Source organism: Semicossyphus pulcher, unplaced genomic scaffold (assembly GCF_022749685.1).
Source record: "Semicossyphus pulcher isolate SPU_LCO1_2020_fin unplaced genomic scaffold, fSemPul1.0.p SCAF_21, whole genome shotgun sequence".
Taxonomy (NCBI): domain Eukaryota; kingdom Metazoa; phylum Chordata; class Actinopteri; order Labriformes; family Labridae; genus Semicossyphus; species Semicossyphus pulcher.
The window spans coordinates 21,714,899-21,739,177 of record NW_027211695.1 but is presented as its reverse complement, the minus strand read 5'-3'; the positions used below and the strand labels follow the sequence as shown (position 1 = coordinate 21,739,177).

Sequence of the window (24,279 nt, the reverse complement as noted above, 5' to 3'; positions counted from 1 at the left end):
TAGTGTACTTTTTCATTCTAGGATGCCATACAACACCCGGCAAAGGGTCCACTAAAAGAAGCGTATTAGCTAACTCAGGCACATTAACGTGTTTCATGTTGATTAATGGACTTATGGAATAATACAGCTGTTATAGGCTACTTTATGATGTAATATTTACTTTTGTGGACCCCAGAGAGAGCAGAGGATGATTGTGATTTTAAAAAATCGATGTTTATTGTACATGACTGTTGTTCTTGCATTCAAACTCTAGAAATACGAAGAAGTTGTTTCAATAAAGCAGCAAAACCAACACATGTGTTCTAGGTGACGATCATCTTTACCTGTAGTCTATTGTGATGCATTGAGAGGGAAGCAGCAAAGAAAAGGCGAACTTTCCCAGTGCTCTTGAACGTCCCACACGAGTGACGCTCCAGCTCGAATCGCAACTTCAAACTTTGAATGAACTCGTCTGCAGTCGGTGTGTGTGCGTGCTCTGCTGCGCGGGTGTGTAAGCTGCTCGTGCCTGCACACGCTTGTTCGGAACTTGCCGTCTTGTTTTGTGAAAGCAGAGAGAAAAGTCCAGCTCAAGTCTGTTGGTGATGTATTATCGTGCTCTCCTGGCTGCTGCTGCTGTGCTCACTTGTACAGGTGTGTTGGGGAGTTTTTATCGTCCTGTAAAGCGCATGACTTTGACTGTTACAGGTGAATGAACACTTACAGAGAGGTTAAAACAGGTTTAAATGAGCTTAACAACTACTAGTATACGTTGATATCCGTAAAGTGGTGTGAAGTGGCCGTGTTGTTGCGAAATGAAGACATAGTTAACAGGTAGGACAGACTCCCAGTGAAACACACCCTCGGTAGAGCACTGTTTGGACTCTGGTTGTGTCACACGCTGTTTATGAGCAGCATTTTATCACCCTTATCATGATAACGCTGATGTGTTTGAGAAGTGCAGTGAAAGTGTTTTACCTTTTGGTTTTGAACATTGTTTCCTCTGCGTTCCTTTGTATTAAAATGTTAAGAAAATCTAAGTTCTTAAAAGTTCCATCTGAAAACGAAAAAAGAATCCTGGCGTCTGGTTAACAGTAATTCATGCTTTGAGCAGCACACAACAAAGCTTGTACAATCATGTTTTTATCAGATAAGAAATATTTCCAAAACTCGTTCTGTTTTAACTTTTAAAGACACAGAGACGATTTTACATGCTTTTATATTTCAGCCTCGACCACTGTATCAGCCTTTTTACCTGCCTGAGTCAAAGATCCATTGATCGACTTTAAGCTGTACAGAACTCAGCTGCCAGGCTTTTAACCAGAACCAAAGAATATGACCACTTCACTCCTGTTGTAGCATCTTTACACTGGCTCCCAGGATGTTTTAGAATTGATTTTAAGATTTTACTGATTACTTTTAAGTCTCTCCATGGCCTTTCTCCCAGCTATATCTCAGACCTTTTAGTACTGTACGAGCCGACACGTACGCTGAGATCCTCTTAAGACGTACTTTTATCGACGAGCCTTTCCGGATTTTACTTGAATTTTAATTTAATTTTAATAATTAATTTAAATGAATTTTTATATATTTGTTAAATGAATTGTTATTTTAATATCTGCCTTGGATTTTATGACCTGTCTGTTTTACTTCATGACCTGTTTGTTTTGCTTTGCTGCCCTGTAAAGCACTTTGCTCCATAAATAAAGGTTATAGGTTTAGGTATACTCATATTTATTTATAGAAAGCCTTCTGTGTTCATACGAATGTTGCTGGATGTTTCCTGGGCCTTGTGCTTCCAGTTGGTTGAGATTCACTCCTAATAAACAAACCTGTTTGAGGTGAGAAAGTTGCAGCGGCTGGCAGTATGGATGAAGCTATGTGCTGCCTCCTGTTAATGACTTGTTTTTTCACTTAACAGATTTTGACACTCCTGGCAGCGCAGGGAAAGTACAAGGTTGCGTAAGCTGAGGCGAACGCGTCATGTAAAGAATTAATTATATCACTTTAAAAGGCCCAAACGCTGCAGGGGAATTGGAACTCTTTGCAGCATTGCACTGTCCCAACAGAGGACTCTATGCAATAGTTAGGCTTACGATTTTACAGGTGAAAAATGTACAATATATTCCTCAGTTATGTTGTACCTCTTTGCCTCAGTCTTATTGGCTGTTCCAAGTTTGTTTGGTACACAGCTACAACTAATCCAGTTCAGAATGACAGGCGTCAGTGGTACTGTTGAGTGTTTGGATTGATTCAGCTTCAGTGTCACGTTGGAGGCTCGATGTTGTGGTGCAGTTGGATCTTACTGCATTGTGCTGAGAGGTGTTTCTAATCACCTGGTCATGGTGTTCACTTGAATTAGGGTGGTCTGAATTTCAGAGAAAGCCCCCACTCTTGCAGAATACTAAATATCTGATGTGTCTTATTTATTGTTCATGTTATCCAGGAGACTCCTCTGTGCATGCTCCACCAGAGACGGTCCAGGCCTTTGCTGGGGGGGATGTCATCCTGCCCTGCAGTTTCCCCGTCACTGCCAGCGGTGACTTTCCAACAGTGGAGTGGTCCAAGGAAGGCCTGCAGCCAAACGTCGTCTTCCTGTTCCGGGATGGTTGTGAGACTTATGAGATGAAGAATCCAGCCTTCGAGTACAGGACAAGCCTCATCCCGAGAGAGCTGAAGAACAGAAACATCTCTTTGAGGATCTCTGACGTGCAGCTGTCTGATGCGGGGACGTACCGATGTATGAGGGTCTGGAGGAATGCCCCTCGGGACATTACAACAGTGAAGCTGGTTGTGGGTACGTCCAGTCAGGTTTATTTGTTTATTGAAAAGGTTTTGTAGCTTCATCATTGTCCCAATCATTGAGTTGGGTTCACTTAGAGTGCTTCAAAGGCCGGCACAAGTTTGGTCCTACCCTGATCGGACTGACCCTGATCCAGGCTGCTGATTCCAGCCAGTTCGTTCAGGCCTGAATCTGATCAGGTCCAGTCTCTTTGACCAGACAAATCCAGCTCATTCCATGTAGGTCCAAGCCCAAACCCATCCCATTTGACTTCATCTTTATCCCATTCATTCAGCCCAAAGCCCATACTGGCCCAATGCATTCAGGCCTGAGTCAGATCCAACTCGCTCCATTGAGGCCACAGCACAATCCAGTCCAGTTCATTCAGTCCTGAGCGCGATCAGGCACAGTTCATCAAAGCCTAAGACCAGGTCATGTAGGCCTGAGCGTTATCTGACCTGATCCATTCACGCCAGAGCAACCGCCCTGTTCATTAAGACCTGAAGCCGATTCAACCCGATTCACTCAGCCAATATTTCAAATCTTCCTCTTCTTGTTGACCTCTCTCACATACGGGACACAGCACACACAGACACTGGTCCTTTCACCTCTCTAGTGGTTACTGGCATTACACTGGAGTTACAGATTGTAAGAATATCAACACACAAACAGAATTAGAGAGAATTAAACACTTCAGGGCGGATCACACTTATTAGATGACGTTTAAAGATTTAATTACCCGGAGAAAACTCTCAGTTCTATTTATGTTTTAAACGTGAGGCATTGTTTTGTTCTGAGCTCCTCAGACGGGGCGTGTCGAAACCAAGGCTGACAATAAAGTGGTGCAGATTAAGCTGTCACTTTTCCAACTTGGTCAGGCGTGGCACTGAACAACTTCACGCTTAGTAATGAACCTGTTTCCACCAGCGGGGGCAGCCTGGGGTTGTGTGACCTGCCTTCTCTACAGTAGGCGAAGTTAAGCGACCAGGTTTACTACAGGTCAACTTCACCTGCCATTTGAGTCTGTAGAGGAGTCCCGTGGACTGACTGGATTCAAAGCAGCGACTCTGCTGGTTGCAACTCAGCTATTTTAGATTTAGTCTTCAGGCAGAAATGCTGATTTAGTTTTAGTCACATTTTAGTCATTTCTACCCTTTATTTTAGTTTTAGTCGACGAAAACTCAAAACATTTTAGTCCAGTTTTAGTCAATAAAACGTCGTTATGTTTAGTCAGAACATTTTCTGTCTTGAGAAAATATGTTTGCTTTTGGTAAAATGAAGACTTTGAAGTTCAGGAGATCTTTCAGTGAGAGAACGATGAGGACGCAGCATCTAAAGAGTTTCATCATCGCTTCTTATTTAAACAGTCTGACTGAAGCGGAAAGCCTGAGTTAACAGAGAAACGTTACGCGTTACAGGAGTGCATTGCTTGTTATCTGACAGACAGGCGAGACGCACAGTCAGGGAAAACGTGCATTTTAAATGTCCGACAGCTCACTAACATTTTAGTCCCATCTCGTCTCGTTAAGGAAAACTGAACTTTATCTGATCTTTAGCTCGAACAGTAGAACAGGGTTAATTTCGAAATATAATGACGAAAAATGTTCGTCAACGTTCTATTATCCATGAGGAAGTCGAGACGTTGACAAACATTTTTCGTCATTATTTTTGAAATTAACCCTGTTCTACTGTCCATGCCGTGTGTGCTGCTACACTCTGGAAAACCATGAAATTACAAACATCAGGACAACGTCCTCTGCCTCATGAAAACATGTCGTTACATTGATCTTCATTTGACAAAATATGACTCTTGAAGATATGAAGCTTTACTGTAAATCAACAAGCCTCTCGTTACATAATCTCAAGGCTGTATTACTACAGTAGTCATAGTATTCGATTGCAGAGATCTGGGTGAAATCAAATAGCAGGTGATCATTAAATGATGAGACGGAGCCCAAAGAGCTGTGGTCCTGTGCTGGATTGTAGGGCAAACGCATCATGAGAATACCACAAACACCGTTCAAACATATATTGATTAGCCTGTCCATCACACACAGGATGAGTACAGATAACATGAGGGGCGCCGGTTTAGCTCAGCGGTTAAATCGCAGCCATAGACAGTGTCCATCGTCCTCGATGCGGCGGCCCCAGGTTCAACTCCCGCCCTCGTCCCTTTGTCGCGTGCCATTCACTGCTCTCTCTTCTCCTGTTTGTGACACTATCCACTGTCCGCTCCGTCAATAAAAGCATAACGTGAGCCATAATTTACTGTTAGTTGTGCTAGCTTGCTGATATAAGGCTAATGCAGTTATATGTCCGACCAAGGCCTGACCAGTCAGCAACGTTGCACAACACTGAAAATAACGATGGTTTCCACACATGTTATGAGTAATGAAAACTCTCTGAGGTCCTGTGTCCAAGATTTGTAATCAGATGATGAAGTTGGTAAACGGAGGATTTTCTGTCTCTCAGCACACGGCTAAAACCTCTCTCTTGAGTTATCAGTATTTGGTCAGTACCTACAGAAGCATTAAATGAAACAGTCAGAGGTAAATCCTGCGTCACTCTTGTTCTTGCAGGTGCAGTTTCCGAGCCAAAACTTTCATTCGTGTCACCTGAGAGCGGAGGTGTGACTCTGCAGTGTGAGGCCGGCTGCTGGCTGAGGGAGCCTGAAGTCACGTTTCTGGATCACCAGGGAAACAAAATCCCTGCTGATGAACCAAAAAGGGCTCAAGGTGCCGGTGGATGTTACACTGTGACGAGAAGACTGGCTCTGCAGGAAGACACCAAAAGGTTCAGATTTAGTTCATTTTCAAGCTTGAATTTATGTTGTAAAAATCCTTAAAGCCGAGTGTCCTCAGTCCTATATGTCGGCCTCTTCCATTATTTCTAAACCTGCGCCTCTTTCATATGTTGGGTCTAAATGTCTAAGGAACACACAGTGTGTGAGTGTCTCCAGTAGATGTGTTCATCCTGCAGCAGTGAAACAGGCTGTAACGGCTGCAACATAATCCTTGATGGGTCAAAGGTCGTCCACTAGAAGTTCCCACTGACTGGCTCAGATTGTTGACATCATTACAGAAAGGATTTGTGAAGCTGTTTAATAAAAGTATCATATAGTAAGTTACAGCAGTTTAGTTCTCAAATCCATGCCGAGCATATTTTTCCAAAGCACGCCGATATTCATGATGGATAGTTCACCGACCCACATCGAAGTGTTTTTATTGTGTGACAGCGACGTGATGGACAGCACGAAGAAATCAACCTGAGCAAAAAGTATGAGGACATACTAAACTACTGCTTTTTGGCTGACTGCCGGTGTCAGCCCTGTACACAAGACTGACTGACTGACTGTGACTGAGTGAAAGTACTTTCACAGCCGTAGAGAGAGAGAGTTGCGACATCGCAATGGTGGATCATGGAGCATATTGGACCTCCACTGACGCGACTCTCTCTCTACATGGCTCTGGATACTTTGTTCCAGGAGTAGGCGGGGCTGCTCCTCCGCTGTCCTCACCTACGTCCGCAGCACGCACCTGCTTTCAAACACGTTGTCATCGGCCTCATGAGGACAGTCCTTGTAACATTGCCCACAAAAGTGCACATTGACCTGATGCGGTCAGCCACATACGAGGTTTTCACCTAGTCTGTTTTTAACACAGGGTCACCTGCAGAGTTTACCAGCCGGAGATCAACCAGACCAGAACCGCAGAGATTCTCTTATCAGGTACGCTGCAGCTTCAACAACTCACCTTTTTTACAATTTAGGTTGTTTCAGCACAGATCCATCAATAACTGTAGAGCCCTGGCACATTATGGAAAGATAATATTTGTATTTAAAATGTTTTTGTTGACAGCTGGGATAGGCTCAAGCTCAAGGATAAGTGGTGGATAAGGGATGGATGGATGGATGGATGGATGGATGGATGGATGGATGTTTTTGTTTTACGTGTTTTGTAGATTTTGCACCTACATGCATCTAGAACATTTGACTATTTCTCATATCCACACATTGATAGATGCAGCAGACTGCAGTGACCCTGGTCTCCCTGTGTGTTAATAGTATTCATAATATGAGATAATTTCATGTCAGCATCATGTGTGTTGTTATTTCAGTAGACTGCATGAGGTCCTGTGCTCTGACCGTTTGCATGGCTGTTGGAGGAACCGTTGTACTTCTGTTAGCCACGTGTGCATCAGCAGTCTTCTTACGGAAGAGATGTGGCAAATCTGGTGAGTCTCTGACATTAAGACGTAACTGTGTAAAAGTGCAAATCAAGAACATATCAGATTTTAAAATAGACTAGCTGAGAGCACATCCAGTCCTGTAGAGCAGTGGTTCCCAACCTGGGGTCCAGGCCTCCCTTAGGGGGGCGCCAAAGATCGCTGGGGGTGCGTGAGGATTTGTCTGCACAGAGATTGTCAAGATTCTACTTTGTAGGCCACACCACCTGGGAGCCACTGCTGTAGAGTTTGAAATGTTGCAGTCATGTGTGAGCGCCACAAGATGGCAGCTCAGCTCCACTCAGACCAGGTTCTTGCATGAGGTGACTTCTGGCTAAGAGTCATGATGATGGAATCTGAATCAATTCAGGGTTTTAAAACCAAGGCCACATCTAGAGGTGAAAAATTCACAGAGACCCATACCTGATATATGAATTGTGCACCAATGTTTCACTGATATGACTCTGCAAGTATTCAGAAGGCTAAAACAAACTTTATTACACATCGCCTAGTTCAGACCATTGTCTGCTCAGCTGCTACGTTTGCTACGGTGTACAGTGGGCAACAAGTGCAATAGCGCTGCAACAGCCCAAACGAGTTCACTCTGAGGAAACAGGCTGCAAATTCAAAAACACATGCAGGTCCCAAACAAATGCAACGATGAAAAGGCGTACAGAAACATCAAGCGCTCTGCCGACGCACAAAGTCAAAAACACACAAACCCAGAAAACGCATGCAAAAGGAAAACGCTGCAAAAAAGGGCTCCAGGCCTGTAGGGGGCGCTCAGTGTAACAGCTAAGAGCAAGAGCTGAGTGTTGGTTCCGTTAGACAGAACTGTTAGCTGATTCTGCCTGGTGTCAGGGCCCTAGGCACAGGAGTGTGTTAGAGTGTTTGCATTTGCAGCCTGTCACTTCCAGTAGAAATCGTTGCAGCAGCATTGCCCTGGGCCACCGTAGCTGAGAGAATTGTAAGCTCATCTGGACAAACTTCATGATGACGCCATCTTTTAACCACCCCAAGCATTGTTTCTTCATTATATGTTCTGGAATAAAATGTTTTCATGTAGGTGCATTTTCAAAATCATGCACAAAATGATATTACTGTGATCAGCCAGTATTGGCCTGTAATATCGGCCAACTGATGTCTGTCATACTTTAAAATACTGCAAGTAAATAAACATCTAGAAACACTCTTATTCTCTGTTCATTATATTAAGTATCTGTTAAGTGAGGATTTAATGACCAGAGTGAATCAACCATGATCGCACCTTCATTTTAACATATCACTCAGCCTATTGTTACAATTGCAGCGTGGACTTCCCTCCACATTCATGTGATAACTAACTCCACTTGTTTTCTTTTTCCTCATGTTCACACAGTGGATGAGTACAAATTACCAGTGAGCAGGAAGTCATCAGATCAAGGCACAGTGAGTGGTACCTATGAAAATCAGTCGTTCCTGCAGTGTGTCCGGGTTGATGAGGATGCTGACATGAAAAACGCCACCATTGAGAAGCTGTCACAAGAGGTAGCTGACCTCAAGTCAAAGCTTCAAGAGGCCGTCCTCCAACGTGAGACGGTCTCAAATGCTCAGCCAAATTCTGTCTTCGGCCAGCAAATGCAGAACACTAATCCCGAGCCTGTCCTGCGGATCCCCAGAGCTCGAATCAACAGCAGCCCTGATGATGTGAGCGTTGCATTGTCGTCCAGCTCTTCTTCAGCCGGCCGCTTGAAGAAAAGGCTCAGCTATGAGAGTGGGTTGACGAGTTTGTCTTCAGCACAGCCTGGTCCAAGCGTTCCCAATCTTAAGCGTCGACATTCCTCCGTGCTTCCATATTCGATCAGTAATCGCTTCAAACATCCTCCAGATCTTCCAGAAGAATCACACACATTACTGTGATGAGAAAAGAGCACATCGCTCAAGTCTGTCATTTTTTCATTTCAGTGAGTGCCAAAACTCTGTTTTAATTCCTGTGAAATCATTAGCAAACATGATAGTTCATTAAGAAGGTATCACCAAAGTCAAGTCAAGTTTATTTATAGAGCACATTTAAAAACAACTCATGTTGACCAAAGTGCTGTACAACAAAGACGATCCACATACACAGTATAATACGAATAATAAAATAGAAGAATAAAACAATTAAGAGCAGTGATAAAACCGGAAAACAAAATAAATATAAAATAATTGCTGGATGGTAGAAGATAAAATAGGTAGGGTCAAGCTCAACCAGAGTTGAAGTCCATCGGCTGCACAGGCACGAGCCCCTCTATGTTTGAGTCTTGATCTTGGGACTTCAAGGAGCAAGTGGATGGTTGACCTAAGTGCTCTAATTGGTATGTAGTAATGCAGGAGATCGGCAAGATAAGAAGGGGCCATTCCATTTAATTTAATAAACTTTTTTCTCCCTGTTAGCAGACGTGTGGCAGCGTTTTGCACAAGCTGAAGACGCCTCAGAGATGACTGTTCTACACCCACATGCAGAGAGATACAGTAATCAAGCTGGGATGTAATGAGGGCATGGATCACTCTCTCAAAGTCGTTTGGCCTGAGATAAAGCTTTACCTTAGCTAGGAGTCTTGGCTGAAAGAAGTTGGTTTTAACAACTGAGGTGATCTGTTCCTCAAATTTAAAAGAACTGACAGATTGACAATTGTGGGGAGCTAGAGGGCCAAGAGCAGCAGTCCTCCAAGAGGATCGATTGTCCAAATATAACAACCTCTGTCTTACTCTCGTTAAGATTAAAATATTCAGGTCCATTCAAGTTTTCAAATCATGGAGACAATTCAGCAATGGCTGCATGGAATCTTTACATTACGTTTTTAAAGGCAGATAAACCTGGATGTCGTCAGCAAAGAAATGAAAAGGAAGGTTATGTTTTTTAAAATTGGAACCCAGGGGCAGCAGATACAATAAGAAGAGGACAGGGCCCAAAATGGATCCTTGCGGGACCCCACAAGTAAATGAGGTTGGGGTGGAGTAATATTCCCCGAGCTGGACTGAGAAAGTCCTATCTGTGAGGTGTGACTCAAACCACTTGAGGGCAGTATCAGATGTCACCATAAATCAGAAGCCCCCATTCTGAAGGTTAAAAGAATGGGAGTCAATGTTTTGAGCACTTGTACCTTTACAAAGGAAGGAGGAAACTTCCTGTTTTAAAAATGCTCACTTTCCCTTTGACATGAAAGGTAAAAGTTAGCATATTAACGGTTCTGTCAGAGAAAGGCATGGACGCCGGCTTGTTGTCAAGCAAAAGCCCTGGCAACCAAACATTGATTGATCTAGAGAGGTGCAATGCATTATCTTTTCATATTTGGTAAGGTGAGAGTGAGTGGGTTGTACAACATTGTTATAATTCAAACTTCATAAATAACTTGAAAACTGGCGTTATTACCACTGTTTCCGTTCTTTATGCTAAGCTAAGCCATGGTGAAAGACTTTCTGAATCTCATTGACTCTTTTAACCTTACTCAGTCTGTGTCTGATCCAACACACGAGAAGAGACACACACTGGACCTTATATTATCCTTTGGTCTGCAGATAAATGTCAGCGAGATCTGTGACACACATATTTCCGATCACTTCGCTGTCTTATTTAATGTTACACTGCCTCACTCCCATGTTAAACTGTGCGCCACGGACCGCTGTGTGCGCACAGTTAACCCTTCAACTGCTTCTGAGTTTTCTGCAGCGTTTAATCATTCTGTGCTACATACTCAGGATCTTTATGATACTCCTACTCCTGATGAGCTTTTAGACACTTTTAATTGTACTTGCACTGACATATTAGATGTGGTGGCTCCTTTCAGGTGCAAACGCTCTAAGCCAGTAACAGAGCTATGGCTTAATGACACCACTCGCACCTTAAGACGTGTATGTAGACGCGCCGAGATATTCAGAAAGCTGTTAAAGCTGCCAAGAGTCAGTTTTTATCTAATCTTGTGTCAGTCAATAGCCATAAACCCCAGTTTCTTTTCAATACCTTGAATACTCTTTTAAACCCCTGTGACCACAATGGTGTTGTTCCCTTACTTAAATTGTGTGAAGATTTTCTAAGGTTTTTTATTGGCAAAATCTCCGATATTAGGTCGTCTCTTTTGCCCTCTGCATTAGATCCTGCCGTCTCTCCCATTTGCCCTGCTGTTTTTGACACATTTGAGCAAGTGTCTATCTCAGCGTTAACTGATATTGTGCAGCACCTGCAAGCCTTCTTACTGTCCTCTTGACAGCATTCCACTCCGTCTTTTTAAGGACGTTTTTCTAACCATTGGGCCCTGTGTTATGATCTGATAAATTCATCTTTGATGTCTGGGTGTGTCCCAGCTGCCTTTAAACATGATGTGGTACAGCCCCTCATCAAAAAACATAATCTTGACCCTACAGCTTTATCCAACTTTAGGCCTATCTCCAAATTTCCTTTTCTTTCTAAGGTCTTGGAGAAGGTGGTTAATGAACAGCTGCAGTCTTTTATTGATTTAAATGGCATTTCTGAGAAGTTCCAGTCTGGTTTTAAGCCACGCCATAGCACAGAAACAGCGCTTTTAAGAATTTTAAATGACCTTTTAACAGTTGAATCTGGTAACTCTGCGGTCCTGGTACTTTTGGATCTGACAGCTGCCTTTGATATGGTGGATCACAACATCCTCCTGTCTCGCTTAAACACCTGTGTGGGCATTAAGGGTACTGTTCTTAAGTGGTTTCAGTCCTATCTCTCAGACAGGACCTTCTCTGTCCAGCTCGGCCAGTATTCTTCGGCCACTTCCCCCCTGAGTTGTGGGGTGCCTCAGGGTTGTATTTTGGGCCCCCTCCTCTTCTCCATATATATGTTGCCATTGGGATCGATATTTAAAAAGCATAATGTTTCATTTCATTGCTTTGCAGACGATGTACAAATCTATCTGCCTTTAAAAACTAATGAGCAAACCTCTGTGCAGGTCTTATTAGACTGCCTCAATGATATTCGATCTTGGATGGAAGTGAACTTTCTCTCCATGAACAAAAATAAAACGGAGATTATTTTATTCGGCCAAAAAAATCTATTGGATGGCTATGATAGTGCCATTGGCACCCTTAAGTCTCACTGTCACCCTTTTGCAAGGAACCTTGGTGTTATTTTGGACAGTGACTTTAGGTTTGATAAGCAGATAAGCTCTATTGTCAAAACGAGCTTCTTCCAGCTAAGACTGTTAGCAAAAGTAAAGCCTTATCTCCCAGGAAATGACTTCGAGAAAGTTATTCACACCTTTGTTACATCACGCTTTGACTACTGTAACTCTTTGTTTGTTGGTCTCGACCAATCAGCATTGCGCCATCTACAGGTAGTCCAAAATGCAGCGGCCCGCCTGCTGACTGGAAAGAAACGGCGTGATCACATCAGTCCCATCCTTGCATCTTTGCACTGGTTGCCCGTTAATTTTAGGATCCAGTTCAAGGTTTTATTAATTGTTTTTAAGTGTTTAAATGGTCTGGCACCGTCTTATTTATCAGAGCTCATACAGCCTCACAGTACTTCCAGAGCACTTAGGTCATCAATCCAGCTGCTCCTGGCAGTACCTCGGTCCAGACTCTCTACTCGTGGGGACAGAGCCTTCTCAGTGGCGGCCCCAAAGCTGTGGAACAGCCTACCTTTCCAGGTTAGAGCTGCACAGTCTGTTGAGCACTTTAAAACATTACTGAAAACCCATCTTTTCTCCTTGGCGTTTAATCCCAGCTAAGCGAGAATTCTTGGCTTCTATTTCTATTTTTATTTTTATTTTATTATTGTTATATTTATTTATGATTACATTGTATTTGTATTGTATTTTAATAACTGTACAGCACTTTGGTCGACTGAGGTTGTTTTTAAGGTGCTTTATAAATAAAGCTTGACTTGACTTGACTAACCAGGCACTGCCTCCTGATGCATCAAAAACAAAAAGTATAAATCTTCTCATTCTTTTCAAGTATATTATGCTATTACTGCCTTGAACCGCTCAGATATTAGCGGTCTGTGAAACACACATGCTAGCTATTTTCCTGGACTACAAATAACCAAAAAAAAGCAAACACTACAGACTCACTTACATACAGCACGATTTTATGGCTGTTTATCGCACATTAATTTAAAAAACAAAGCAAAGCAGATTAATTTTCTACGTTCAGCCAATCTCAGCAAGCAAAATTCCATTTTAAATGTCCACCAATCAGCTATAACATTATGACCACCTGCCTGATACTGTGTAGCTCCCCCTCTGCCTCCAAACAGCCCTGACCTGTCGAGGCATGGACTCCACCAGACCTGTGAAGGTGTGCTGAGGTATCTGGCACCAAGACGTGAGCAGCAGATCCTTTAAGCCCTGTAAGCTGCGAGGTGGGGCCTCCATGGATCGGACTTGTTTGTCCAGCACATCCCACAGACGCTCCACTGGATTGAGATCTGGGGAATCTGGAGGCCGAGTCAACACCTTGAACTCGTCGTTCCTCAAACCATTCCTGAACCGTGTCTGCAGTGTGGCAGGGCGCGTCATCCTGCTGAGAGAGGCCACTGCCATTAGGGAATACTGTTTCCATGAAGGGGTGGACATGGTCTAATAGATGCTAGCAAAGTCCAAGAAGAGTGCACGTGACCCAGCTACTTTTCACCAGATTAAAAGATTAAAACTTAAACAGGGCTTTACAGGACTTAATTTAATGACTGAAAAAAAGTTTAGCGTAAAAGAAGTATTGTTTGACCTGTAACTTTAAATCCTGCTCCCTCTTTGTATCCGTCTACAGCTGTTAAACACATATTTGATTTATCATATGGTGATGTGTCACAATAAGAGTAAAGATTTTGGGTCGTACCTAGGATCTACTGTATATAGAGACTTTATTTAGAATTGCTTTGTACTTGTGAAAGAGTATCGATTCATATTTAATTTTAATTTTTGTTTAAATTATCGACTTAACGACTTTAAAAGTAATTTTTGACTACTTCCCTCTGTTATCAAATAAAGCACGTCCTTTGTTGATCACACCTACACATCATGTTCTTATTCTGCTCTATATTTGCATTCAGATTAAGTGTCAGAGGGGAAGTTAGATTGTGTAAACATAAAAATCAATGCAGGAGTTCAGTTTCAATGAGCAACTTCTTCACCTGAAACAACCACGTAACAGAACCCGTACCTTGTTCGCTTTCCAGCTACGTGCTAGAGCTTTGCAGGGAGAGCACGAGGAGCATTTACGCTCGATTATTGCTGATGTTACCTGCAGTTTTCCTTCAAAACAAAAGCCCTGACAGATTTCAAACATTGCATCGAAAAAAGGAAAAAGACTAAACCTCAGTTTTTGATTAAAAATAAACAACTTGACATTGTTAGGGGTCATTTGATGGCTGGGCAACCGCTGACTAGACTAAAGTGGAACAAGATGAGTTTGCAGTAAAACAGGAAGCTCTGTTTGTGTTGTTGTGTTGTTAGCGAAGAGTTGGTCATCTTTCAATTGGAAGGTTGGTGGTTCGATCCCCAGCTGATTGCATATCGACAGTTGGGCACTTTACGTAGCAGCCTCTGGGAGTGTGTGAATGTGACATGTAGTGTAAAAGCGCTTTGAGTGGTCGCCACACTAGAAAAGCTCCGTCGATTTACCATCTCTGGGTTGCCAGAGCTAACTACCCCGAGATGTTGTGGGCCTCATTTAACAAAGCACCTGTGAAGGAAGGTGCCCACCTGATAACCCTGCTGATGTCCTGGCTCTCGTCGCATTTCTAACTACACGTTGGGATGAGGGCACGAAGGGAGGGGTTACTTCACTGAGCGCTTATCCTCATCATCAGGGCACAAGTATCTTATGATATGTCAGTGATGTGTTCAGGGTCGCCAATAATCATTTAAAACATGTTCCATATTTAGGGCAGTGCTTAATTCCACTGATGGTTTAAAGGTTGTGTTTTGTGATACTTTAATATTTCTACAAGGAAAGCTAAAGACGTGTTTGAGATATTTTACATTAGCAGCAGGCGTGACACCAAACACACAGAGTACGTGAGGGGGGAGTCTCTCAGAGAGGAAGTGCAGATATCTGGCTGTGGCTCAGTCAGTCGGTGGTGGGACAGGATGCAGTTAACATCGTTCTGCATGGTGCTGAGTGAGTTTGTTTATGTCCCCGTTTTGCTTTAACGTTCTTTTCATTCCTCTTTATTTATTTTCCATGCTTTTTACTCCTTCTCTTCTGGGTCATCATCTTTTCCCGCCTCTCTCAAACCTTTTTATTTTTCATTCCAGCATTCTTGTCACACTTTTTCTTCTCTCGTGCTGGTTCCATTTTGTCTTTTATCCATAATTATTACATAAAACTTTTAATTTATTTTCTTCCTTTTACTGACTTCTCTTTGCTTTTTTATTCCTGTCGCTCTTTTGGCCACGCAGCCTGCCTCCGGGTCAGTCCTGACAGGTCTCAGTTCTCCCGGTGGGACTCCATCACTCTGAGCTGTGAGGACCAGTTGAACTCCACCGGTTGGAGAGTGAAGAGGAACACGTCAAAGGGCGGCATCACGTGCTGCTCCTTCGGCTGGGGCTCCACCTCCGCGGGAGCGGCCTGCTTCATCGGAAGCACCTACCCGTCTGACAGCGGCGTGTACTGGTGCGAGTCGGCAAGCGGGGAGAAGAGCAACGCCATCAACATCACCATCACTGGTACGCACAACGCACACAGCTATGGGACTAAGTGGTGATGCTTCATTTCAGCTGCATTTAGTAGTGTTCAGACCAAAAGCAAAGGTTTACTCCGTACTATGTTTCTTATGTTGGTTAAACACAACCAGAAAACATTTCCCGTCCGGACACCAAACCTGGTCTGGTGTCAAATCATCCCCTGTAGTCTCACACAGCTGGTTACTCTCCCCTCCTCCTCCTGAGCTGTGTCTGATGAACTCTCCTGCTGCTTCCAGCTCCTCGAGGCTGACCAGTGCCCAGTGTGATGAGCTGTTTTTTGAATGGGGTTTTGTTTGATGCATCATCAGGACGTCAGGAGAATCTCAAAGATGATGAGGCTTTAGCGACACAGCCTCACATGTATTTCTACCTTGAGTTGATGCTTGTGTGAACACGTTGATGACACGAATCACAGGTGCGCTGTGGAATCAAGCAGTTGAAAGAATTCACTTTGATTTTGGTCTGAACACACCTCGATGGTTCTGTTAGAGAAGAAAAAAGAAGGCATCGGTTAACAAGTAACTTTTGTTCCCAAAGATCGCACTGTGATCCTGGAGAGCCCCGCCCTCCCTGTGGCCGAGGGAGCTGCTGTGACTCTGGGCTGCAAAACTGATGCAAACTCCTCCAACCAAGGGTTTAATTTCTACAAAGATGGCCGCTCCATCGGAAACAGCTCCACAGGAGAGCTGACCATCCACAGCGTCTCCAAATCTGACGAAGGCCTCTACACGTGCAGCGTCTCTGGGGGTGAAGAGTCCGTAGGCAGCTGGCTCGCTGTAAAAGGTGAGATAGTGTCTTCAGTTGCTCTATAGTTTAGAAAAAGTCTGTCATATATATATATCAGCCTGTAGTCATGGTAACAGATCAGCATTCGAGGCCTGCAGTTTGCTCACATCCAATTCTGAAAGAGCGACTTAAGAGAGCACTCCATCATCAGACTCTTCCTTTTCAAAACCCGACACCTTCATTACCCAAGATGCAACTATGCCATAAAACTCTCAGGCGTGTTATGCCAGTTACAGCTAATGTAGCTAGCCTCATACAGAGACGGGTCTGCTAAGCTAACACGCTATACTCCATACGAGAATATAAGCATCAAACAAGTGATTTCAGGACAGACGCTGACTTAAATTACATCACTTGAGGCCGTTTATCTGATTTTCTTACCAGAACGTTTAATTATTGTTATTCATTGTACCCATTGAACTAAAGACGACTAGTAGCACCATAGAGTTGTATTTGTTTTGATGGTTTTACTATTCCAGCAGGAAACACAACATTATGTCTTTCACCGTGTCAGCAAGGAATGTGTGAAGTTTGTACGAAGTTTGTTTGACTGCACATTATGTGTTGCACTCTTTAGGTATTTTGTGTCTGGTGTAATCTCATTGACCTGATTTGTTATGAAAGGTTGTATGGAGTCCTTATTGTTGTTTTATGTTAGTTAAAGTTTTCATCCCGCATTGGTCCACAAATGTGGTTTGAGATTCTTTAAAGCAACATGCACTAAGAAAGCCGCTGTAATGCTACAGACCAAATGTGGAAAAGTTCAGATTGAGAGTCAACATTTATTCTTTTAAACTTTGTCGATTCATTTATCTTCCCAGCTTCTCCTCCAACTCCACCTCCAGCTTCGTCTGCGTCGCCATGTGCAGTATCTGTCCCCAGACTGATGTGTCACCTGATGGTGGGAACTCCTTACCTGCTGTCCACCATCTTACTGGGACTCGTATACAGAGACAGGATGAGAGGTGAGAACACGTCGACATGTATTCAAGCGCCAGTCTTGCTGCTACTCGCTAAATCCAGTCTCGCTTACTTTCTACAACCTTCCAAAGATTTCTGGGTAAATGTTTGATAGGTCATAAATTTAAAGAGCAGCTCCAGTACCTTGTAAAAATGCTCCCGGGGCATCTACTCCTTCTCCCTCATTAAAACTGCATAAGCCCCACCCACTATGCACATTTCCAACCGCCCCTTCTGTCGCAAAACAAAACACGTCTCTGCCATTGTTTAGTGGCAACTTGTTGTCACTCTCAGCAGAGGCGATTGGGGAATACCTGTCAACAAACACAACACCAGAATAAGACTGATTATATTGATTATTAATAAGGATTGAATATAAGCGTGACGCACTGATGTACAGTTTGTCCTCACAGCAGCTCGGACGGTTGCAGAGAGAAGAGGCAGCAAAGACGTCGTCATGGAAATCGTTGGATAGACCTTCAGACTGCATCACAGGAAACGCACAACACGTGTGACCCTGCAGCACAGTACGCTGTGGATGTCCACGTCTGCCCTCGGCGTTTAGTGGAATTCTCTGCAGACATTATGCTATTAGTTCTTTAAAGCGGAACATCATCACTGCTCCACAACATCATTTAAATAAAGAATATTTAAGTGATCTGTCGCTTCATGAAACTCTGTGATGAGCTGGTGAAGTTGGGGTGTTTACATTTGTGACAGCGCATTTCTTTCCCTAACCTCCTCCGAGTTTCTCACGGTGTCACGACACGTGTTCCTCGCCCTCATGGAAGCTCCTGTGCAGCTCTTATTAAAACAGTGTTTGGCTGAAGGTTGGCGCATCAGGATGGATATGAGGTAGAGGCTGAGGGTGAAGAGGAAGTAGCCGGCCCGTGTTTACAGAGCTGTGTTGTGGTTTGGTTGTTTTTCACTTGCACACATGAGGTGTGAAGTCATTTTACCCTTGTACAGAAATGACATTTAGCTTTATTGGTAAATAGGTAGCAGCACATTTTGGACAGGGTGCAACCTAAAGTTAGTGTGTCTTATGATGATGATCTGTAATTAAAAACCTTTCTTTAAACTTCAACAGTCAAATCTTCATTTTCTGCTCTCTTGCATCGAGGCATCACGTGTGGTGTGTCGCCCCCTCGTCCTCCGACGTCTCTGCAAATCTCAGAGCAGCGAAGATTACAACACTCGCAGCCCTTTACACAAATAAAAGAGTACTTTTAAAATATATCTACGGTATGTTATATGGTCTAATGGTGCCGTAGCATTAATAAACTAGATCGCACCTTTCAGTGTTTTATTCTGTAACTGGGGTGTGTTGAAATTGTCGTCAGTGATTTGCTGAATCTGGCCTTTCTGCCCCTGTGGGTCATTGTGGTGGCGTGTTATTTCTCAGAAGTGGAGACAAATAGAGGTTGTTGTGCTACTTTAAAACCCACGCAGGCCAACCGCTCTGCTTCACAGGAGTCCAAATTAAACGAAAAAAAGTTGTATAATTACTGAAAAAGTAGTGCACGGAAACAGGAAACAGGTAGGAGCGTGTGTTCTGGCAGATTGAATGTCATTAGTGAAAAGGAAGAAGAGGGAAGATATAGACTCGTCTTTGTGCAAGCAGTGGAGTCGCCCCCTGCTGGACATTTGACAGAATGCAGGTTTAAAAGACTTCCACGTGGACTTCCCCTTTTTTCCCCAGAGGCTTCACCCCCGTCTTTAACAGCCTCTGTGTACGTCATGTGTTAATATTTAATGTAGGCGATGGGAAACAAAAAATAGAACTTAGGCTATGGGTACAAAAACACTCAAAAGTCATGTGACACGAATATGAGGCTCCAGATTTGTGAAATCAGAGCGAGAGTAATCCAGGATGAAGTCTGTGTGTTTGCACAGACAGAGACTCCACACGGAGCTGAGCACGTCTTAACTAAGACATTTGCAATGCAAAGATCTGACAACAGCATTTGTTGTGGAATGGGCCGGAGACAGTAAGTTCAGGTGCTGGTGACCAAATCTAACAACCCAGTGTGAGTTTCAGCTCTACAGAGGACACAGCAGCATTTTAACTGAGCTTTTATTTAGCCTGTTATCTGCTTTAACTTTGTGTTGTGTCATTTCCTGTTTTGATAAGAAGGGCTTTTATTTTGTAGCATCAGGAGAAAGAGTTCCTGCTGATAGCAACAGTAAGGTTAGTGAAGAGAAATGTTTCATGTCTCAGCAGCCCCCGAGGGGGCACAGGGTTATTTATTACCTGCTGTAACATTATAAAAGTGGATACAGTTTGTGTGTTTGATACGCTTTAAACTAAAGTAAGTCCGAACTGTCAGTCGAATCGAGTAAGCTAGCTACGCCTCAATAAACGTTTGTTTTAGAAGCGGCTCTTATCTTGGTTTATTGGGATGTGCTACACTAATCCCTTCTCATCACAGTGTGGTACACCCGTCAGCTCTCACACACCTGTCACACATGAGCCCTTTTTACACTGCTCCTCCTCAGCGCCATTTCACAGACGCCGTTTCACCTCTGTTACTACCTCTGATGCCGGTTGAGAGGAGGAACGACTTCACCACACCATTCCGCCTCCTAGAAGACGGATCGTAACAGAATAATGCCGCCTTGACCTGGCAGTGTAAAAGGGTTAATGTGCCTTCACCTTTTCACTGACGGAGAGACATGATGCAGCTCTGACCTCCTTTGTTATAAAACAGTTGAAGCACATGTTTAAAATGATCCTCAGCTAACAAAACATTTTGTTATATTACAAACTCCATCCATCCATCTTCTGGTCATCCGGGGCCGGGTCGCGGTGGCAGCAGGCTCAGCAAGGTGACCCAGACGTCCCTCTCCCCAGCAACGTTTTCCAGCTCATCCTGGGGGATCCCGAGGCGTTCCCAGGCCAGGCGGGATATATAATCCCTCCAGCGAGCTCTGGGTCTGCCCCGGGGTCTCCTCCCAGGTGGACGTGCCCAGAAAACCTCCAAAGGGAGGCGCCCAGGAGGCATCCTGATCAGATGCCCGAACCACCTCACCTGGCTCCACATTTTCCAATAAAGGCATTAACTATGAATATGAAGAGAAGTGTTACAGAGAGGACCTTGTTCACATCTCTCACCAGCATGATCAGGACGGATCAATATCTCTGCTCTGAATGAAGTAAACATTTGTTGTGGCTCAAGAAAGAACAAAATGTGAATTTACATCAAAAACTAAACAGAAAACACATTTTTACATCCACTCATATTTAATTTTTACAAAAGCAATAAAAGATACAAACTGACATAAAAATGTTCACATTCCAACATTCCTGTAAAAATTATCAAAAATATTTGTAATAAAATGTTTTAGTTAAAATTCACAGTTTCATGTTTAGAACTGAAAAATGTGTAGAATTAATATTATATATTTACAGTTTATTGACTGACTTAAAATCAACATTTTTATGCAAAAACATTTTCATCTTTAATTAAAAGAAACGTGAATTAAAGACTTTAAAATACAGAAAAAAATACAGAAAATATACGATCAATAAACAAGTAAATATTGATCTCAGTAAAAGCATTCAGTACAAGTTGATGAGAAGTGATTGAACTTTATATGAAGGCAGCAGTAAATCAAAGAGTTTTAAAAGAGCAGGGTGAGAAAGCGTCAGGTACTCTGTAGACACTAACAGCTCGTCTTGTGTCTGATTGTGGGAACGATGAGTGAAGCTGTCCCTGAGGACCTGAGGGGTCTGGATGTGTCAGAAGCAACGAGCAGATGTCTCAGGTGTTTTAGTGCTTTGTCAATCTGTCCTCTGACACACAGGAAGCCGTGTGGGGGTCTGAGGACTGCTGTGTTCTACTTTCTTAGTGTTGCTGAGCTGCAGCTGTCTGATCCATATTATTGTAGTCGGACCAGTTTCTCTGCGTTTACACAGAAACACTTTGCTCTGTGTTTAAGGTGATTCTGTAACTGTGTTCATGTGGCTGTTACAGCTGAATCCATAAATAGTAGTGTTGATGGAACACGCCTCTGTTAGTGTGATGAAGATGGGTTATTATTCTTTTGTTAGTGGACAATGTTCATCTTAACCTGATCATGGTAGCTAAAACGGTCCCTGAGTGTTTTTCTGTTTCTCAGTCAGACTTCACTTGTTGCTGTCAGAAAACCTGAGGCTTCATGAGCGGGTCCGTCTTGTTTTGCATCTCATGCTCCTCTCTCCTGTCCTCTCTCCTGTCCTCTCTCCTGTCTTCTCTCCTGTGTTCTCTCCTGACTTGGGTTCGTTTTCCTCCTGTCAGGAGATGAGGAGAGAAGAGTTTACAAGGCAGAAAATGAAATCCCATAAAAGTCAACTGAACATGGTTCTTGTCGCTCAGTGCTTGTTGTTCTTAACGTTCTGAATATGACTTCTTGTGGATGTTTATAAAAACTTGTTCCAGTTGTTTGTCTGCAGATGAAAGTGACGAGGAGGCACCTTCCAATGTGAGCGGGCCTTAAACGCACCGTTTCTCTATTACAGTGATGCACTTTTGAAAAAGCTTTGAAGTGTTGTGTTTGTTGTTTTCAATGAAAAGTGACTAAAAGAACATCACCATTATCTGAGCCACTCATCGTCTTGTGACCCCTCAGAGTGACCCCATGGAGGGTTGTGACCCACAGCTTGTTTTATATGCAAACTGATTTTAAGTTCACATTCTAAAGTCAGATACAATAAAAGGCGCTGTGTTTTCAGACACTTAAACATGTGAACCTTTTATTTTTAAACTGAAACATGAAGATAAAAGAAATGTTTGACTTACCAAACAGTTTACTTCTGTGACGTACAACAAAGATTATTAAGCCAATGACCAGAAGTACACCAACAACAACAACACCACCAACAATGGCACCAGTGTTACCCTGAAAGAAAAGGAGAAGGTCGTCACAGTTTGTTCTTCACTGTTCCAAGATAACATCCATCCAGTCATGTGACCTCCTGAGACATCACAACATAAACTCTTATTTAAAATATACTGAATGAACTGATCTGATTTTGGGTCTGTGTGGAGCCTGCATGTTCTCCCTGTGCATGTGTGGTTCTCTCCGGGTACTCGGGCTTCCTCCCACAGTCCAAAGACATGCTCGTTAGGATCAATTCCCTGATTGACTGGCGATCAGTCCAGAGCTTAACCCCGCCTCTCGCCCTGTGACAGCTGGGATAGGCTCCTTTAATCATGTATACCTGTGCTCACTTCAAGTCCACCTTTTTTTGTTGTTGCAGTAAAGTCAGATTTGTTTGTCTTACCGGTGGCTGGTCAAATATTTAAATTTGTGATAAAAATCTGACCCACAGAGAAGCATGTGATGTGCTGGTGACCAATGAACATATAGAACTGAAGATAGTTACTCACCATGGCTTCAGTTGGATCTGGTTGACGTTGCTCCAACTCTGTTAAAAAACGTGTCAATCTGTTAGCTGTGTAAATGTGTTTAAGAGTTAAAGCACAGTGACAGTTATGTAATGTTATATTAAGTTAGCTGTACTCACTGAGATGAACTACAAGATGAAATAATTGTGTTTTTCTGCCACCAGGGATGCTTTCATCAAAAGCTTTGCAGGTGTAACTTCCTTCATCCTGTTCAGTCACGCTGCTCAGTTTTAGTGAAACGTTTCCTGCAGCCAGTTCATCGTGTGAGAAGAGAGAAGTTCGACCTCTGAAGTCCTCGTGCTGATTCTCTAGATAGTCTTTGCCCGATTGATATGAGTGCACAAACTTGTCACCGTATTTCCACTCTATATGTAGATCCGTCATGTTCAGCGTGGTGCTGAGATTGAACGGGAGAATGGCAGTCTCATTAACTGTGACTGTGACTGTGACTGTGTCTGTTGCTCCTGGGGAAACAGAGATTACATTAAGACCTCCTGTTGCAGCATCAATGAACACTTTGTTCCTCAATATTGATTCAAATGTGTATTTCAGTTTAGTTTTTTTTTTGTAAATTCCCACCAGACATTTGTAGTCCTTGTGAAATTTAAAAATACAAATTCTTCGTTCGTGGCTACTTTGATGTTGAAGAAGAATAAATGAAGAAGGAATAAATACATTTAATTAAACACAGATAAAAGAACTAAATACAAAAGAATAAATATGTGATAAAGACAACACAATTGGAAATAAAGGAACACATTTACTGATAAATGAAACAATAATTGTTTAGTGATGTGACCTGCCCAAAAATAAAACACAAAATGAAGAGAATTATACATTTTATTTTCTAATTTGTCTTTATAGTTTAAAATGTATTTACTTCATTTGTTATATTTCCACATTTATTTGTGTATTGTATCTACATATTATACATTCTTATGACACGCCTATGACTCCATAATAAATTGCCTTACGTTGATGGGCTGTGGGCCTCAGGAGATTTTATAAAGTCTAAGTGATGCAATACCTCGGCTGGTGCCCTGCTACGACGGAAAACCCCTGATCAACCTGAGCCGTGTTACATTTCCGCATTGTGTGTTTTGTCTTATCTATTATCTGGAAGTTATGAACGGTCATCAGTGATTTATTTAGGTCTGTTAAAAGCACTAAGTTGTGTGTCATATTAGCTGTCTTCCTTGATCTTTTGTAGTGCAGGTTTTGTTCGTGTCTGCATATTTTCATTGCTTTTATCGATGATTGTATTATCATGCGTTTACTCTTAACGTTTGTGCTTTTTAACTATTGCCTGCCTGGGGACGCGAGATGGAAATTAACCTTCTGGCTAACTCTGGCATATTTCAGAAATGTTATTAATATGCACTGTCGCTTTCAAATTAATAAATAAATACAATACTTAGTAAATACAATACTTAGTACAGGTCCCGTTCATTCATCGACAGAATACACCGCTCTGTGGTTGATAGACAGC

At 42.8% G+C, this 24,279-nt stretch overlaps 1 protein-coding gene across 2 annotated transcripts; it reads left to right on the top strand.

Annotated features, from left to right (window-relative positions):
- Nucleotides 1-571: 571 nt before the first annotated feature.
- Nucleotides 572-18,174, top strand: LOC138600368 (putative selection and upkeep of intraepithelial T-cells protein 1 homolog). 2 transcript variants are annotated; one of them, XM_069671743.1, is made up of 7 exons: nucleotides 572-630; nucleotides 2,423-2,773; nucleotides 5,338-5,551; nucleotides 6,421-6,485; nucleotides 6,875-6,991; nucleotides 8,361-8,410; nucleotides 15,370-15,518. In XM_069671743.1, exons 1-7 carry the CDS (start codon nucleotides 582-584, stop codon nucleotides 15,427-15,429), a joined length of 906 nt encoding a protein of 301 aa, XP_069527844.1. In that variant the 5' UTR covers nucleotides 572-581; the 3' UTR covers nucleotides 15,430-15,518. The 2 variants fall into 2 exon arrangements, with proteins under 2 accessions (XP_069527844.1, XP_069527845.1); XM_069671744.1 differs by lacking the exons at nucleotides 572-630; nucleotides 2,423-2,773; nucleotides 5,338-5,551; ... (1 more) ...; nucleotides 6,875-6,991; nucleotides 8,361-8,410 and adding exons at nucleotides 14,679-15,088; nucleotides 16,192-16,437; nucleotides 17,262-17,405; nucleotides 17,814-18,174 and having other exon boundaries at nucleotides 15,370-15,636.
- The last annotated feature ends 6,105 nt before the right edge of the window (nucleotides 18,175-24,279 follow it).

Excerpts from the sequence above, each read along its gene's own strand:
- LOC138600368 (XM_069671743.1), top strand. The coding sequence starts at position 582 with ATGTATTATCGTGCTCTCCTGGCTGCTGCTGCTGTGCTCACTTGTACA. Across the intron at positions 6,992-8,360 it reads GAAGAGATGTGGCAAATCTG|TGGATGAGTACAAATTACCA; the intron begins GTGAGTCTCTGA and ends ATGTTCACACAG. Across the intron at positions 8,411-15,369 it reads AGTCATCAGATCAAGGCACA|CCTGCCTCCGGGTCAGTCCT; the intron begins GTGAGTGGTACC and ends TTGGCCACGCAG.